This window comes from Lampetra planeri, chromosome 18, assembly GCF_965212315.1.
Source record: "Lampetra planeri chromosome 18, kcLamPlan1.2.h2, whole genome shotgun sequence".
NCBI classification, from domain to species: Eukaryota; Metazoa; Chordata; class Hyperoartia; order Petromyzontiformes; family Petromyzontidae; genus Lampetra; species Lampetra planeri.
The window spans coordinates 10,860,400-10,878,822 of NC_136124.1; the positions used below are offsets into that span (position 1 = coordinate 10,860,400).

General features: G+C 53.3%; 1 protein-coding gene across 1 annotated transcript in view; it reads right to left on the bottom strand.

Moving 5' to 3' along the window:
• Positions 1–18,423, bottom strand: part of LOC144723746 (kinesin-like protein KIF16B) — a 90,416-nt gene that overhangs the window by 21,784 nt on the left and 50,209 nt on the right. The window contains exons 5-13 of the mRNA XM_078602678.1: positions 17,794–17,826; positions 16,440–16,501; positions 15,716–15,831; positions 14,873–14,942; positions 13,220–13,292; positions 7,464–7,531; positions 1,854–1,951; positions 1,106–1,345; positions 452–549 (exon numbers count right to left, since the gene is read on the bottom strand). Coding sequence (XP_078458804.1) covers positions 452–549; positions 1,106–1,345; positions 1,854–1,951; positions 7,464–7,531; positions 13,220–13,292; positions 14,873–14,942; positions 15,716–15,831; positions 16,440–16,501; positions 17,794–17,826 — 858 coding nt within the window. The remainder of the gene's footprint in view (positions 1–451; positions 550–1,105; positions 1,346–1,853; positions 1,952–7,463; positions 7,532–13,219; positions 13,293–14,872; positions 14,943–15,715; positions 15,832–16,439; positions 16,502–17,793; positions 17,827–18,423) is intronic.

Below are 18,423 nucleotides of genomic sequence, written 5' to 3' on the forward strand. Positions count from 1 at the left end.
CTGGCGAGGCAGTTAAACACTCGCCACCATGTCACCCAGGTAGGTAATAGCGGGCAGGAAAGCTGTTTTCCACGTTTTTTCGTAGTCTTTTTCCTGAATTTTGTCCCAATTGTGCGACCGGTGTCATGTCACGGCCTGCACAAGTGGACACCACAGAGCCACCTCTTGAGGTCCCTTCAAGTGAGCACTGGTTCACACAGCAAGCAGCAGCAGAGACACTTTCTCACCCGCCCGCTCAACCACTGCGATTACTCAGAGATGGAATCTATCTCAATGAAGGAATGCTCCAAACTGAATGCCGTGGGCTGTTCGTGGCATCGTTGACGACCGGGCTGGCACCATCAACTCGGGTCACGCGAGAACCCGGTTCAGCCGTGGGCAGCGGCCGAATCGCCGGAATGGAACCCAGGATCTCGGTGTTGCCGGCTTGGCACGGTGAGAGGGATCGCACCTCGTTGATCTTGGGTCGGTTGACGATGTTCTTGGCGCGCGCTGCGTAGCGCAGCACGCTCATCGTCTCCCCGTACGAGCTGCACGCCGGGGACACAGCTGCAAGGAGCAGAGGTGGACACTGAGGCCCTGGGAGTACACAACCACCACCACTGCCAACACCACCAACACCACCACTGCCGCCGCCGCCGCCACCACCACTGCCGCCGCCGCCACCACCAACACCACTGCCACAACCAACACGACCGCCACCACCACTACCAACACCACCATCAACGCCACCACCGCTGCCTCCACCACCACCAACACCACCACAACCAACACCGCCGCCACCACCATGAACACCGCCACCACCATGAACACCGCCACCACCAGCACCGCCACGGCCACCACAGCAACAAAACCACTACCGCTGCTGCAGCTACCTCCACCGCCAGGACCACTGCTGGCACCGTCATGAACACACACACACACCACTACTACACACACACACACACCACTACTACACACACACACACACCACTACTACACACACACACCACTACTACACACACACACTCACACCATTGCCACACACACACGCACACCACTGCCACACACACACCACTACTACACACACACACTCCACTACTACACACACACCACGACCACTCACTGGCGATCATGACGGTGCGCGAGTTCCCGCCGAGGCTGTCCTTGAGCAGCCGCGTGAGCACCGAGTCCCGGTAGGGCACGTGGCACAGGCGGCCCCCCCTCCGCGCGGGGCCCCCCGGCCTGGACCGCCCCCCACCGGCGGACGGCCCCCTCAGCTTGCCCGACTCCGGCTCGCTCAGCGCCGCCCCCCACGCGTCGGCTGCTGCTGCGCCGCCGCCACCACCCAGAGCTGCGTTCTCCGCTGTACCGGGAGGGCATGTGGGGGGAGACGGAGGCGGAGGCGGGGCTGTTAGAATCAGGATATTTGTTTATGCTAGAGGAATCCGATGAGCTATAAAGCTCTTTTTCACAGACGTCCAGGAGGGGTGGGTAAGAATGTTACAACAACAACAACAATACAAACACACGATAATAGTGCACAGTACAAGAAAGTCATTCGTGTGCTGGCCTGAATAGGTGAGGACCTGAACAGATGAGAGCCTGTACAGGTGAGAGCGTGGACGGCTGAGGGCCTGGATGGGTGAGAGACTGATGACTGAACAGGTGAGGGCCTGGACAGGTGAGAGCCTTGACAGGTGAGGGCCTCGACAGGTGAGAGTCTGGATGGGTGAGGGCCTGGACGGGCTAGAGACTGATGACTGAACAGGTGAGGGCCTGATCAGGTGAGGGCCTGGAGCTGCTGCTTGAAGGTGGATGGTGCTTGGGAGCTGGCTCCGCGCTCGTTGTGCGTGCTGCGACAAGTCGCTGACCCAGGGCAGAGATGACGCTGCCCAGGGTGACGAGCGAGCGGTTGATGTTGCTGCCCTCGGTGATGCGCTCCTTGTTGTAGTTGGGGTCCGCTCTCTCGCTGTCAATGCACACACAAAGACAAATATCCCCCGTGTAGCCTTAACCGACTGTTGGGGCAAGTGCTGTTAGCGAGCAGCACCTACGAAGGCCGGAACGGCACACGAGGTGGTGGGTGGCCAGCACGGTGTTTACGCTATGTGCCGCTGTGGGCATTGTCACGAGTTGAACGGGGGGGGGGGCAATCTCCAGGAGCTCAGTTCAGCTTTCTGAACATGGCCCCCGTGCACAGGTTGTGCGATACGGTAGAGAACCATTGTCTCGTCTCATTGAGAGGCCACGTGCAGCGCAGAGGCCACTCCGAGTGCATATTTATTGAGCGACACTTGGACCAGCTGATGAGCGACTCTGTCACCGCTGAGATTCGCAAGGCAAGTTGTGACAACGGAGCCACCTCAACCCACGTGTTGGTATTGGTACCAATTCCCAGCATTGACCACTAGGGGCCAGTGCAACACAGGGACCGTCAACTCAAAGAACCTTAACTCTGAAAGGGGAGAAAAAAACACTCAACGCATTGGTCAATAACACTGTGTGTGGCATGAAAAGGAACAATAAATATATAATAGGCGACGTTTCGGGAAATGTACCTTCTACATAGTGCATAAATTATTCATTTTGCAGATAATTAAAGTGCTACGAAGAAGAGCCATTGCCAAAAACTTCCCCGTAGCTCCAAAATTAAGATTGAACCACTTCTACGGGGAAGTTCCAAGTTTACCTTTTTTCTCTCTCTCTGGGTTTTTTGTTCTCTCTCTCTGCCTGTATATTTAGTGTAATTTTTTCTGTCAACACTCGTTTTTTGTCGGTCTTAGGTTCTGCTCTGTCTGTGTGTCTCCGTTCCTCTTGTTTTTATCTTTTGTCTTTCTTTGGAATTTTCACACTTAAATTCTAACTTAGCAATCTTTGAAATACGTAATCGACCAGGCTATGCGTTAATTGTGTGTTGACCGACTCTCTGTGTCGTTTTACATAACATTTCGATACTTTGCTAGGTTATTTAATTTTAGTGTGTTTCTTTCTCCCTCTAAGCCTGCGTACTTCTCTACGCGTCTCCTCGTACTCATTGACATGCAAATTTTGTCTCTAACCCCTCCCTCTCGCTGCCTCCGCCCCCCTCTGTCTATTTAAGGCCACCCCACAGAGACGATCACCACTCTCTGTTCCTGTGTTGCTCTCTCTATGTATCTTGGTGATATCTGTCTGCTTATATGTCTGTCTATAGTTTTCTGGTTAGATTTTATGTCGCTATTTCATTATACCTGATGATGATTGCTTGTGTTGCAATCGAAACGTCGTATGCTATTATTTAATTTATTATTTTATCTTTATACGTGACTTTACCGAAAGAACCAAAGAATATTGCCAAAAACGTCGCCTATTATATATTCTTATGTCAAGGCACCACAGCGTTAGCGATGAATGTGTTGAGTTTTTTTTATTATCATTAATCGGTGATTGTGCACCACTGTCAAAGCAACAGCAGCAGCAGCAGCAAATAATTTGTCTTAAAAAAATCTGCGCAAGTTCCTTCCAATGACACGCTGGATCGAACGCGTACTTTCAACAAACACTCGACGGATCCCTGAGAGCGGATGCCAATGAAGTGGCGGCGATGCCGCGTTTGCAATGGGGGGGGTCGGTTGGTGGTCGCATCTCTCAGTAGGTTTCAACGTAAAGACGGTCGGGCCCTCAACGTTTATTAATCGTTGACACTAAAAGGTAAATTAATGTGCGTTAAATGCCGGTTTGGTGAGCTGGCACGCGTGCGTTAAGTTTATGTGTACGCTGCGTGCATACTTGTACACCGACTATGTATCTGGCACGCAACGATGTATGGACACGTCGATTGTAAAATATCATCGATTCCCGCACTCGCGACAGACGCTTCGGATCTCCACGCTTTTGTGGAAATTTTCCGCTTAAAAGGAGGAAATAAAATGTAAAAACGAGATGTAAATAATGACAAATTATACGAATGAGACGGCCACCATCGAAGCAAGAACAGATCGCCGGGTTGTTATCGCGGCTTTCCGAACACTTGGCAATCGAACCGCTGGGGAGCGAGCCGTTACACGCCGAATATGCAGCACAAAATAAACATTCACATCCTTTACACCATTGGAACCTCATTTGCCAGTAAAAAATATGATAATTGTTTTTTTACCCTTCTATCTGGCAACAAAACTGACACCTTTTTTTACAAAGAGTCATATTTGCATTATGACTGTAGGTATTGTGGTCTATGCAAACATGACTCCTTGTAAAAAAAGGTGTCAGTTTTGTTGCCAGATAGAAGGGTAAAAAAACAATTATCACATCCCTTTGTCAATCCACTGCTGGACGAAGGCCTCCAAAGACAAAGATCACCCGTTCGGCCTCAACAGACTGTTGGGGCAAGTGCCGCTGAAGGTCGGCACGGGATGAGGTGGGCCACTTTTGTCTCCCTCGTGGCGATGTTTACACATCGCACTCGCTTACGCCTCTTATGAGTCCTGTCCATCACAAATGCGCAGGTGCTAGCTTGAGGTTGAGTCGACCTAGGGGAGGCCCAGGAATGGTTCAGATAATCGTCACTGGTGTTGGCCGTGAGCAGGGATCGAACTGAGGTACTAACTACTGCTATGTTAATTTTGCCGGGTAGGACCCACTCAGCTTTTATCTCTTTTTCAGAAGTGACCTGGCCACAATGATAGCTCAACGAAGTGGCTTAGCACGTGCAAATGTAGAGCAGTCAAATACTCTCTAAACGCACGTGGATTCCAAATGTGGAGAGAAAAACTGGAGGACTCGGAAAAGATCTACGCAACCACAGGGAGACATTCTCCAAATATACAGCAGCAGGCATCAGGATCGGGATAGAACCCACGACCTCCTGTATACCAGGTGAGGGAGTTAGCATCTCACCACCGCGGTGCCCGGGTTTGTAGTGCATGACAGTCACTTTGGTTATTCGACCATACTTCACCACGCAGGCCAGTGTGGGTTTACCGAAGGGGGCATCTTAAGACCAGATCACAGGTATCCCTCTCCACGTCAGCTGTGGCCTGGATTCAATTTAGTTCAAGATTCAGCACCGTCTCGCTTTGACCATCTCATTTGCAGTGTTTCTTCATTGATCTTGTCTCTACAGGCATTATTGCCGATTCCAGTAGCCTGACAGGAACATTCACGTCTCGTTTGTACGATTGTCCCAAGTGGAAGATGTAATAGACGCATGTGTCTGTGAATGTGGCAATCCATTTGGACCGACGAACCAATCGACGCTTGACTACCCGTGCAAGCCTCGTGGCGGTGGTAGAAATCGCCACCTCGTGAACGCGAGAGAGAACCGGGTCCAGCCACAGCTGGCTGAAAACCCGGACTCAAACCTAGGCCTCCTTGGCAGTGAGTGCAGGTGCAGCTCTCCAACACAAGCAATTGCTCAACCCAAGCCACCCTCCTCCTCCCTCCTCATCCCTCCCACCCTCTCCTCCTCCCAGAACTTTCAACTCCAGGCAAGTTTTACTGCCCCGGCACCTAACAGAATTACCGCGTCTGTTTGCACAGTTTGTGGGTGCCGGCGATTGGGGGACGAAGCTTTCGGTTGCTAAGGCGCGATGTGTGGAGGAGGAGGAGGTGGTGGTGGGGGGGAGGGACGCTACCGAGTCTGTAAGCAAATGCCTTCGACAAACAAGAAGCAAACCAATATTGATTGTTACGCCAGTCGGCCGATGTAATTTACGATGCACTCCCCCACCGGCATGCATCCCACATAACAACCGGGACGCTGGCAAAGGCACGGCCATCCATTGCCTTCAGAGCCCTTTCTGTTGTTCGGATGTGGGGGGTTCTTGTCACCTCTGAAAAGTATTTCACCACGATTTGCTAAATTGCTGTGGTTTGTCCGCTCCGAAACGTCTTGTCCCTGGGACAAGCGACTGCGGTGCTTCGGCTGCGTGAACTGGGAATCGCTCTTCGGAATCATTTCTGAAAGGGATGATGCTGCTGATGATTCTTTTGCTGCTGATTATTCTGCTGCTGAGATGCTGCTGCTGCTGCTGCATCTACTGATGACGCTGTTGCTGCTGCAGATGATGAGGATGAAGATAGTTCTGCTGCTGCCGCTTATGACCTACTTGCTATAATCCTGTCACTGCTGATGATTCTGCTGCTGCTGCTGATAATGATAACTATGATGACTATGATGACTATGATTCTCCTACTACTACTGCTCACGACACTGGTGGTGGTGGAGCTGCTGCTGCTGCTGCTGCTGAAGATGACGATAACGATGCCTGCGAATGACGATGCCGATAAATATTTTTCCGTTCTGAAAACATAAGTCTGGATGTGGCATTTTTTTCCTATCGTGCTTGTGGCAACGTTGAACCAAGGCCAGCGTTGTGCCCCGGTGTGAGGATCAATCGACCTCAGGCTTACGCTTGCCGTCGTCTTCTGGGCACTGCATTTTGCTGATGGAGGAGTTCTGCCGGCGCAATGTCCGGCCGGAATCACGAGCTACGGGACTTCCAGCTTCTTCATGGTCGTCGCAATGCGGAACATTTTCCATGGAAGCGACGTAATGTTGCAGCCGTCTCAGTGGACAGACGCAGCGACGGTCAAAGTAGCAGACAAAGTGGATGCTTTATATGTAGCGTCCGCGTTGCCTTCACAGACTGTAGGGGCAAGTGCTGGAAAGCGAGCACCTATGAAGGCCGGCAAGGCACACGAGGGGGTGGGTGGCCAGCACCAGGTCCAGTCGCCTTCATCTCCCCGGTGACGATGTTTACACACCGCACCAGGTACTCATTTGAGGCCGATTCGACTTCGGGGAGGCCCAGAACCGGTTCAGATAATCGTCACTGAGACTTGCCCGCGAGCGGGAATTTAACTTGGGACTCCGGGTTCGTATCGTTACAGCCGTCTCGTTGATAGACGCAGCGACGGACAAATCGGACGTGGGACGGACAATCGGACATGGGACGACCACTGCCAGGGGACGGCAGTGAAGGGAACGTGAAGCTCCCCGGCGGAAGCACGTACGCCGCTGGCTGCAGAGGTTCACGGTTCGAATCCAGGGGCCACCCCGATTAATACCGTAATATTAATAATAACCACTGGCGTTAGAGATCCCCTGACGTATCATGGGAACTCCCTCGCCAGTATCAAATATAGGAATAGGTTTTACCCTTTCTGGCAATCCCCGGACGTAAGTCGCGGGAGTCGGGCAACGCGCCGCCGGCGTCGGGGTCCACATTCTCCAAATTCGAAAACGACGCCGCAAATTTACTCCACTGGAGTTTACCCAGCAACCATCTCTCCCCCACTGTGAAAACTTGGCAGGACCCTCCCGAGAAGTGAGGTTGTCCTGGGTAAACAAGCGGAGAGAAACAAAAACGATTGTGGCCCAACGGCCTAAAAGGACTGGAACAAAAGAATAAAAATAAAATGTTCCTGTAAGAAAGGCGGCAATCGCGAGTATGAGTCGCATATCTAGCAAGGGGAATCGGAATTTGACGCCGTTTACTCACCTTCCCGCCAGGTCAATGAGGTTGATCTTGCTGACGATCTCCGAAGGCAGGTTGTTGTGCAGGCTTGCCTGCATTTACACACAAACAAAAGACAAAGGTCCCCCCCGTATAACCTTAACAGACCGTTGGGGCAAGTGCTGTTAGCGAGCGACTTTGGAAGCCGGCACGGCACACGAGGGGGTGGGTGGCCAGCAACACGCCCGGCCGCCTTCATCTCCCCAGTGGCGATGTTTACACATCGCACCAGGTACTCATTTGAGGCTGAGTCAACCTAGGGGAGGCCTAGGACCGGTTCAGATAATCGTCACCGGTGTTGGCCGTGAGCGGGAATCGAACTCGGGTCGCTGGGTTCGTAGCGCAGCGTGCTAACCATTGCGCAACCGCTTCCCGTTGCAATTACACACTCACAAGTCGACACGTGCACACTAAACAACCAAGACAACGACCCCCCCCCCCTCGCACAGAGTTTAAGCAACACTGGGGGAGAAGCACCGTTAGCCAAGGGGGTGGTGGTGGTGTAGCCGATGTTGCCGCACCACGCCGGCCTTAGGAGGCGCTCGTTACCGGCGCTTGCCCCCACGGTCCATAGAGGCTACATGGGAAATGCTTGTTGAATACACACGCACATTGGGTGTCACTCAGCATTCAAGCTATTTTGAAGGTGACGCCGCCTGGCTTGATTATTGTCCCTGTTAAACTGAAGCTCCGTGAGTTTAAAGACAATCTTAACACACGATAAAGGCGCACGGGTATCGGATTTAGCTCCTTGCACAAGTAGCCTTACGGAGGCCTGCACACACCCTCGTGAAGGTCCTTGCCGACCGCAAGCATGAAGACCGAAGGTACGTAAAGCGAGACCCGAAGTCCTGGCCTCTCCGTCATATTGACAGCGACCCATACCAATACCCGGCGCCATTCGCCACGAAGTGACATCGCCACGGCGACTGTGCCGCACACACAGAGACGTGGGGAATAGCCACTGGAACTCGACGGCAGGAGTGATAGATCTTGAAGACTCCATCAGACACCGGTACGTCTCGTCTATAGTCCAGAAACCTCATCATCGATTCCGTCTTGTAAGCGCCGTCTCATCTGAACCATCTCATTGCCCCCAGTTGCGTCGTCTCATTCATCCCGAACATTGGTCTGAATGAAAACGGTCGCATCGATTTTGCACGGAGATGTACTCGATTCTCACAGCCCCGATACGACTGCACGTACTGCAGCGTTCGCGTCGAGGATCGGTTTTTACTCGGCTACTCGCCGCACGCCCGCTATTAGCGAGGCTTCGGCCGAGACCCTGTAACTGCATGCCAGCTTTTACATTAAAATCGTGTTTTGTTTTGGTCCACGCATCCTGTCATTAGGACAAACGGGGGGGGGGGGGTGGGGGCGGGGGTGGGGTGGGGGGGTGGTGGTGGGGTGAAGGGGGCGGTTAGTGGGGTGGGGGGGCGGAGGTTGGGGGGCGGTGGTGGGGTGGAGGGGGCGGTGGTGGGGGGGGGTAGTGGAGTGGGGGGGCGGGGGTGGGGGGGGCGGTGGTGGGGTGGGGGCGGTGGTGGGGTGGGGGGGCGGTGGTGGGTGGGGTGGTGGGGTGGGGGGGCGGTGGTGGGGTGGAGGGGGCGGTGGTGGGGGGGGGTGGTGGGGTGGGGGGGCGGGGGTGGGGGGGGCGGTGGTGGGGTGGGGGGGCGGTGGTGGGTGGGGGGGCACTCGGCTCATTACTTCCCTGATCCCCATCATTTAGGCTCCGATGAAGAGGATCTCCACCCAAGCCCGAGGGTCGCCAACTCCCCGCTCATTAACAATCCAATTGGCTCCGTACACCGGCCACCCAGCCGGGGGGGGCCCCCCACTCTCGTGCAGCCCAGGAAATAAAGGAACCTGCGGCAGTAACGGCTCCTTTGGCTGGAGACCCCATTGTACAACGGGGCACAACAGGGCTACGGAGGCATTCCACGGAGTTCGGGACTAGTCTGGCCAGGCCCGGTTTAATGAGCCCGAGGGATGGGACACAAAGCAGCCCGGCACGCTGGGTCGTCGTGTTCACTTCCGCCGCCCTTAGGGACACTCAATAGTTTAGTCTTAAATTGTCCCCACAAAGTAGGGGATGTTTCCATCAAATGCTCGGTGCCGAATTCTACAATGCGTCTCAGATTGAGTCGGGTAGGTTGCGGCACCGAACGGTTCTTAAATTCACGATCCTTACGGGCAGGGGAGAGGAGGGCGGTGGAGGAGCAGAATGGATGGCCGGGGGGAAAAGATGTCCCAGACCCTGGGGGCAGCATAAGAGCATAAGTGACCCCCCACTGAATGAAGGTTGACTGGGAACTCCGACAGAGAAAACCTTGGCTGCTGGAGCGGACAGAGTGTGGAGGGGAGCACAGAGCGGGATGAGAGGCAGGCAGGGGCGAGTCCGTGGAGGATCTTGAAGACCGTGAGACCGACCGACTGATGGACGCATGGACTGATAAGACGGCCTAGAATATTAAGCAATTCTAGCCATCGGGATGTACGTAGGAATGTGCTCATTCACCGCAGTGAACACCTCTGGGCGTGGGCCCTTTTGTTCTCAGGGGCCCTTTAAAGCACGAGAGTGGCGGCTATCGGCGCCCCAGTGCCAGGTGTCTCCGCTGCTGAGGCCGCCCTCATTGTGTGCCGACAGGGTGGGGCCCCGTGTGCCTCCCGCTGTCTCATTTCCCTACTTTGACAAAATCGTCATTTACGCTCAACAGCAGCATCGCCCAAGCAAGGGCAACGGGCAGTCAGCGACGGCGGTCACCGATCTTCATCGTCGTCATCGTCGTCATCGCCGTCATCGCCACGGGGCCATGGTGTATCCCCTGCTGAATGAAGGCCTCAACCGAGGTGTCGCCACCGCGAACGGTCCTGCACTCAGGCCGAGCTCATCGCTCCACCCTCTCTTTGGCCACCACTCTGCCATTATTTTAAGTAAGCGATTTGCTTTTTCCTTTCCTACACTTTGCACTCCGATCGTTCTCGTTGTTGTACTGTTTGTTGTTGTTGTACTGTTTGTTCTTGTAACTTTCTGACCTGTCCCTACTGGACGTCCGTGAAAAAGAGTTTCGTAGCCCATCGGATTTCTCCAGGAGAAATAAAAGATTCCGATTCCGATTCAGAGTCTGACCCACTGGTCGTAATCCCTTCTCTGTGGACGTGTCCTACCGCAGACCCGCCTACGAATCCTTAACGGTCAATACTGTTTGCATCCAACCTGCGTGTGGTTCTCTGAATCCACGCTTCTTTACGCACTGACCCGGAGGGCCTCGGGCTACTGGCAACAGGTGCCTCCTCCAATCTGCCTCTGAGGCCGGCACGTACATTGCGAACAAGGGCAATGGGACCATTCCCAAGGGGATTGAGGGGGTCTGGGAGGGCCAGATAAAAGTTCGAAGTGAAAATTCTTGAGTACGATAACAAACAAAAAAACACCGATCCCATGAGACCTAAAAGTTGAAACCGGTGCAGGGTTTTTTTGCTGCTTAATAAGGAAATGCTACGGAAAGCATTGGTCCAGACGGCCCAGAAGTCGATGAACTAAAGCATTATTATTTTTATCAATGAAGCAACCCATTATCTGTTTATTAAGTTGTTAATTTGTTAACTGATGGCAGTTCACCAGCTTTACATACCATAAACAAGTCAAATGCCAAACAGAGTGTCATATATTCTCATCTTGTGTACTCCGGCCTGTTCGTTGCAGTAGCCTAAAATGGTGACTTCTACACATAAGCGATATCCTTTACACGAATTACAATAAATTGTAACGCGTGGCGATTCGACGCACGAATCACACGCATCAACCTTAACACTGCCCCCTCGAACCCCAACGCTTGTTTCCCGCAAGTGGCGCCCGGTCAACGGCGGGAGTAGGGAGGAAGGGGCTCAAACCCCCCTCTCTCGCGCGCGAAGTGCAAGCCCGGGCTTGTCAGGGGCCGTGGGGCGGCACTGATAAGAGGGAGCAGCCGCCGCTTATCGAGTTGCCACTCAGCGCAACGAATCCTCAGCTGCGGGCGGTCGCGCCCGCCCTGGCGCGAGCTCAACAGCCGCGGCCGCCGGCACTGTGGAGGGCGCCCCTCCAGCTACAGGCACTCGGCAGGCCCCCGCGCACCTCACGTGGCTCCGCGTGCTGGCGCTTCAGCGGCCAGGAGAGGAGAAGCAAGGCATCCTGTGGGGGCCGGCGGAAGCCGTTTCTCCCCCCCCCGCCCCGAATTCCTTGATGATGCTATTCAGTTGCGTTTTTGGTTGCTCGAGCCTTTGACGTTTCATGAATCCTGGGCAAGTCAGGGGCGCCACGGTGGCGAGATGTTAACTACCTCGCCTGGTATGCAAGAGGTCGTGGGTTAGATTCCGGCCCTGACGCCTGCTGTATAGATTGGAGTTTGGGTGTGGTTCTCTCCGTGATCGTGTGGATTTTTCTCTGGGTCCTCCGGTTTTTCCCTCCACATTTCGAATCAACATCACGTGTTTAAGAGTATTTCGGCCACTGTAAATTTCCATGCGATAAGCCACCTCGTTGAGCTATCATTTGTGGCAGCCAGGTCAGTGGGTCTTACCTGGTATATTAAAATTGTTTAGTTTATCATTTTGTTTTTTTGGGTCTGAGGCGAGAAAAACAAGACAGCCGTGGAAGCTGGTGCAAGCCGTTCCTTCCACTCGCCCAGTAGAATCCTTGGGCTTATTTAAATGTGGTTGCTTGTTCATAATTTAATCATAACATCCGAAAGGTGTCACTTTGGTTATCCGAGTTCTGGGTGTTTCCACTGAATCCTAAGAATGTTGAAAATGTCACTTCAATTATGTTGAGTTTTGGGTATTTCGACAGAATTCCAAGGATACTATCTATACATGGCTTAAGTTTGCTGTTCGAGTTCTGGACATTTCTAACAAACTCCTATAAGAATCCAACGACGCATCTGATTTGTCTGTTTTAATCTTTGCCAAGCCTATAAAATAAGTTGTAAAATTTGACGGTTTGTTTAGTGCAGTCATTGGCTGCTTGGCTGAGACCATCGACCGAGTGAACGTGTCCGAGCGAGAACCCGGTGATCGGCGGTCTCCACTTGCAATGGGAAAAACTAAAGCAGCACACGAGGCGGAGGCGGGGGGGAGGGGCGGACACGGATACAGCATCGTCGTCAAATCCGTCCCCGCCGCTAAGACTTGCCCGCGTCTCAGTGGCACCCTTTCAACCGCCGCTGCAACAAAGCCACGCCGTGAGAGTCTCCCAGCGCCACCCGCGGCGGTGGCGCGGTTGGCATGGGCCCTGCTTCCAGGAATTAAAGGGGGCCTCCTCCGCCCCCCCCAACTCTGGTCCACCGTTATCGCCTTCTCACCGCTCGGCTCCGCGTGCCGCCGATGGCGCGTTCTGCACGCGTGTACGGCCGAGGCGTCTCTGTGTCACGTGAGCAAGTCGCGTGACGCGCGCCCTCCAATCGCGGCCGCCCGACCGCAGGACTCGACCCTCCAGAGTTTCAACTTTTACCTGCCACCGGACTCGGCAGATTGCTACGCCGCCTACGCCAAAGCCGGCACCTCCGGCCCCCACCGACAGCGCTCGCCCCGCGGCCTTCCCTGCACTTCGTAGCCCCGGCGCCCGGGTGCCTCCGAAGCGTTGGGCCCGGGTGCGGTCGCGCCGCCTGCACACTCGACAGCCACCGCCAGAAGCTTCCCGCGAGGAGCGAGCGCGCCTGTGCCTACGCTGAACTTCTTTCGCACCGTACGCAGCCAACCGCGCTAACCTGGGTGAAGTGGAGGGTGAAGATGGCGTGGGAGCGGCTGCTGGCTTCGTGCACGTGGGTGCTCGCGATCATCCTGAGGCAGACACACGCACACAAAGACAAATATCGCCCGTATAGCCTTGACAGACTGTTGGGGCAAGTGCTGTTAGCGAGCACCTATGAAGGCCGGCACGGCAACACGAGGGGGTGGGTGGCCAACACCACATCCAGCCGCCTTTGTCTCCCTAGTTGTTATATTTACACACTGCACTGGGTACTCATTTGAGGCTGAGCCAACGTAGGTGAGGTCCAGGACCAGTTCAGATAATCGTCCTTGGTGGTGGATGTGAGCGGGAATTGAACTCGGGTCACCAAGTTCGTAGCGCAGCGTGCTAACCATTACGCTACCACTCCCCATATATACACACACACACAAAGATCCCCCGTATAGCCTTAACAGACTGTTGGTATGGGTGACCGGTACCATATCATGCGTGGCTGTGTTTGTATCCTGAGTTGTGATGTTTACACATCAAGCCCAGGTACTCATTTGAGGCCAAGTCGACCTGGGGGATGCCCAGGACCAGGAATCAAACTTCGTGTGGCTGGGTTCATAGCGCAGCGCACGCTAACCACTACACCACCGCTCCCCAAAGGCAAAGATACCCCATATAGCCATAGCAGACTTCTTGGGGAAAGAAGTGCTGTTGGCGAGCATCAAATTAGGAAGGTCGGCACGGCACACGAGGGGGTGGGTGGCTTGCACCACACGCGCACACAAGCAAGCACACGCACTCAATAACCTTCCTCTACAGCGCGTGGTGTGACGCTCACGGTCCGTGCCGTTCGGTCTGCAGCACGTTAGGAGCTCTGCGTGGTGTACAGTGTGCACGGTTCATGGTTCTCGCTCTCTCGGGGGCATTCAAATTTATTATTTGATTCACGTGCAATCCACCTGCGAGCAACCCACCCTTGATTGCCCCCGAGCTCGCCACACCTCGGAAGCCGAGCAGGAACGAGTCTGCACGATCTATATTTGGAGTGTGCGTGTTGGCCCCCCTTGGTCGTGTGGATTTTTCTCCGTGTCCTCCGGTTTTTCCCCTCCACATTTAGAATCGACGTCACGCGTTTATTTGGCCACCGCTATACATTTCCACACGGTGATAAGCCGCTTTGTTGAGCTGTCATTTGTTGACGGGTGACTTCTGAAAAAAGAGCCATACAGCTCAGTGGGCCTTACCTGGTCAAATAAAAATGGTAAAATAAAAAGTTAACAATGGTTGGGTAGACGACCACCATGCCACAACATCCACACCGCTTTCGACCACCTACACAGCGGGCAGCAAGCACTCACTCCTCACCTACTCACTCATCCCGCTCGTCCACTCACTCGCCACTCCGCAGATCACAACACTTCCCTATTCTGCTTCTTGGCTCACACTGCCCCACTCTGGAATTCGCTGCCCCCATCGTTCTCATTCCCCAATCTCTTACAATAGTAATAGTAATAACCGCGATAGATTGAATGCACGTGCTACACTCCTTGTCACTTCCAACTTCGATTGTGCCGTCCTTTGCTTGCGTTTAGCAATTCCGTACAAAAAAATGCTTTTTAAAATAACAATAACAGGTGCTATAGGTTACTACCGGCAGGCGTGGGAGAGCGCCTCTGACCTGTTGGCGTTGCCGTCGCCGATGAGTTTGGCCACGGGGTCGTAGGAGGACACGAGGTGACGCGAGAGACCTGGCGAGGGAGCAGCACGCACACAGCGAGGCAGGGGGACAGCGTCAACCCCGCGGGGGCTTCAAAGCAGCGGGTCGGGGCGTTGCGTTGTCACACGTCGTGCGGTCTCCGTTCTGGACGTTGTGCAGCGGATGCGGCTTAGTGTCGACCATGAGCTAAGACCTGAACCGCCGTCAGCAACTGCCTGTGAGGCGCTGCAATCAATTGCGAAATGTCTACGACAGGAAAACCAACAAACAAAGTGAGTGAGGATCCTTCGTGCCGGCCGTGGGACATCCTCAACACCGTGGAGAACAACCGCGAGGAGCCTCAGCGGTGACGATCGCCGAGAACTCGACGTGTTTCGACCGAGTCGGCGGCGCGTGGCGCCACTGCGGGCAACGCAGGCGGCCGCTCGGAAGGCTGCGTGGGGGCCGTAGAGAGCGGAATGGGAGACCGTCGATGGGAGACAGGCGACGGACAGCCAAAGACAAGGCGACGCCACCCAGGAGCTTGGAGTGACGAGAGACGGGGGACAGGAGACGAGGAATGAAGACGGATACAAACACAGCAGACAGGGGACAGGGGACAGACACAAGAGACAAAACCATGGGTGAGAGGAAACAGGAGACGGGAAGTGGAGACAGAAGTGGAGGGGGGCAGAAGAATATGTCAGAGACAGAAAATGGGCGACCTGCTGATGAGGAGATGAGATGGGAGACAGGATGATCAGCAGACACGGGAGGCCAGAGACGGGAGGTGAGAGGGGCGTGAGGCCGCGGGGGCCTGCTCACCCTGCACGTAGGGCCCTCGCTCGGGGTGCTCGCGCACGCGCAGGTTCGACCCCGCTCTCCGCCGCGTCGGCCGCTTGAGGAGGTCGCGCACGGCCTCGTTGTAGATCTCCACGAAGCTGAGGGGCGGTTGCGCAGACGCGGGCGGGGGGAGAGAACGCGTGTGGTCAACGCTCACGCAACAGGGCGGCCCGGCGTTGCGATCCATTACTGAGCTTTTGGGCGAGGCCACGCAGTGATCTGGCCAAAGTTCTGTCGCGAGATCTTTCGACCCAACATAGCACGAACAACTAACACCGTCACACGTACGAGCGCTTAACGCGCCAGTTGATATTGTTGTTATTGGGGACGCCACGGTGGCGAGATGTTAACTCCCTCGTCTGGTATGCAAGAAGTTGTGGGTTCAATCCCGACATTGACGCCTGTATATTTGGAGTTTGTATGTTCTCCCCGTGGTCACGTGGATTTCTCCGGTTTTTCCGTCCACATTTAGAATCATGCGTATAGAGAATTAGGCTGATATAAATTTCCACATGACGATAAGCCACTTCGTTGAGCTATCATTTGTGGACAGGTCGCTTCTGAAGAACAGCTATATTGATCAGCGGAGCTTACCTGGTAAAATAAACATAGTTTACAGTCACATAAGGCTCTACGGCGGATTTTCGTCTCGTTTTGATACGTGCGAGTGCGTGTGTGCACATACAGTATTTACAAAACCCAGTACCTCACTTCCACTTTGTAGGTGGTTGTGGCTCTGGTGTCGCGCTCGATGCGTGTGAAGAGGCCCTACATGGGGATCACAAATGCCGATTAAACCGACGGTCGCAGTCAACAGACACAAACACGGCCCAGAATGCAATGGAAAAGGAAGATGCTCTGAGATCGATTCGAAGCCGTACAATGCATAAGCTATAATGTATAAAAAAAAAAATTATTTTACCAGGCAAAGCCCACTGAGCTATGTAGCTCTTTTTCCAAACCCACCTGGCCACAAATGGTAGCTCAACGAAGAGGCTTATCACCGTGCGGAAATGTATAGCAGCCAAATACTCGAAATGCACGTTTCCAAATGTGGAAGGAAAAAATCGGAGGACCCGGAAAAAATCCATGCGACCACCAGGAGAACATGCAAACTCCGATATACAGGCATCAGGGTCAGGATCGAGCCCATGACCTCCTGTATACCTGGCGAGGCAGTTAACATCTCGCCACTATTTATAACGTGCACGTTTTCCAAAATCATCAGATACCCGGTCACGATTCGGAGGCTCCGCGCAGCTAGGCTCAGAGTTCCTCATAGGCCCGACGAAACAACTCCCAACGATAATTATCATTGCTGTAGTTTTAGAAGCAATATCATCGCACAGTGATGTCAATAATAGCCATGGAAGGTGTATTCCCATCATCATCAGTAGTAGCGGTAGTTACGATATTACAAATAGCAGTTATTTAAGTAGTTCAATGCATAGGGCCAGTATGAGATCAGGGGTCTTGCAACGGCTTGCATTGTTACGGTGCTTTCGAAAATGTCATTTTTATTCTAATTATTCGATTCGTGCTCAATATAACTGCAGGAGCAGTGTTAAGATTCACAATAATCGATTGTAATTCATAGCATTCGCTACGGGAATTATAAATCCAGGATTATTATACCTTCGGCGTTGACGTTTTTCTGAATATTGTTAGCAAACTGAACTCTTAGATTTTTTTTAAAAACCCAACACATTCGTCAATAACACAGTGTGTGGCCTTGAAAGGACAAGCATATAATAGGCAACGTTTTAGGCAATGACCCTTCCCATGTGCTATGAAGAAGGCCGATTGCCCAAATACGTTGTCTGTTAGAAATTGTTTTGATGTTGTTTGTTAATTGTCCTTGTGCACAACCACCAGCAACGCAGCAGCAGCAGCGTCACCAAATAATTTGTTCTCGTTGAGTTTCCTCATTCATCTTTGCCGACGTGTGGCACACTCCAACATGGCACACTCCAACAATGAACGCGCTGCCCCACGTTTCAAGCCGTACGCGTCAGACCGAATGAAGTGGTTTGTTGAATTTCGACAATTGAAACAATCACCTCGCAAATGCGTGGAATCAGGCCCAGCGACTCCTGTAAAATAAACGGAGCACAGAATGGATGAATAAAACATCCGCAATCCATTTCTGTCCCGAAACAAAACTAGCGACACAAAAACTGTTGACGTGAAATTAACCACGAGTGGGCCTTTACAATAACAAAGCGTGAATAAAAAAAAAAATACTTAATTTCCAAGAAGATAATTTTCACTGATGAAATAGCAATTACAATCATAATGGCCCAGCAACAAACCTAACTTTCACATTACAACCTCACTGGGCAGGGATTGTTTTGAAATATTCGACACGTTCAATATTGTTACCACGTACGAGGAACATCCGAGTAACAGCAAACAATTTCCAAACATCCAGTATCTACTTTCGGGACATAACGCAATTGCGTTAATTTATGCGAGGCAGGAAGATGAATGCGTGGATGCAGGGAGCGCACACAGGTCAGAGACGACAATTATTGACCATCAAGAAAACTCCGTGTGGGGGCTCGGGCGGGGGACACGTCACAGCTACCCACCCAAGGGGACAGTGGCCGGAGCGCGACAAATTTACGATGGAGCCGCAGCCAAGCGAGAGAGAACGTGCCCGCGTGGGGGAGGGTTACGTCTTCCGCGGA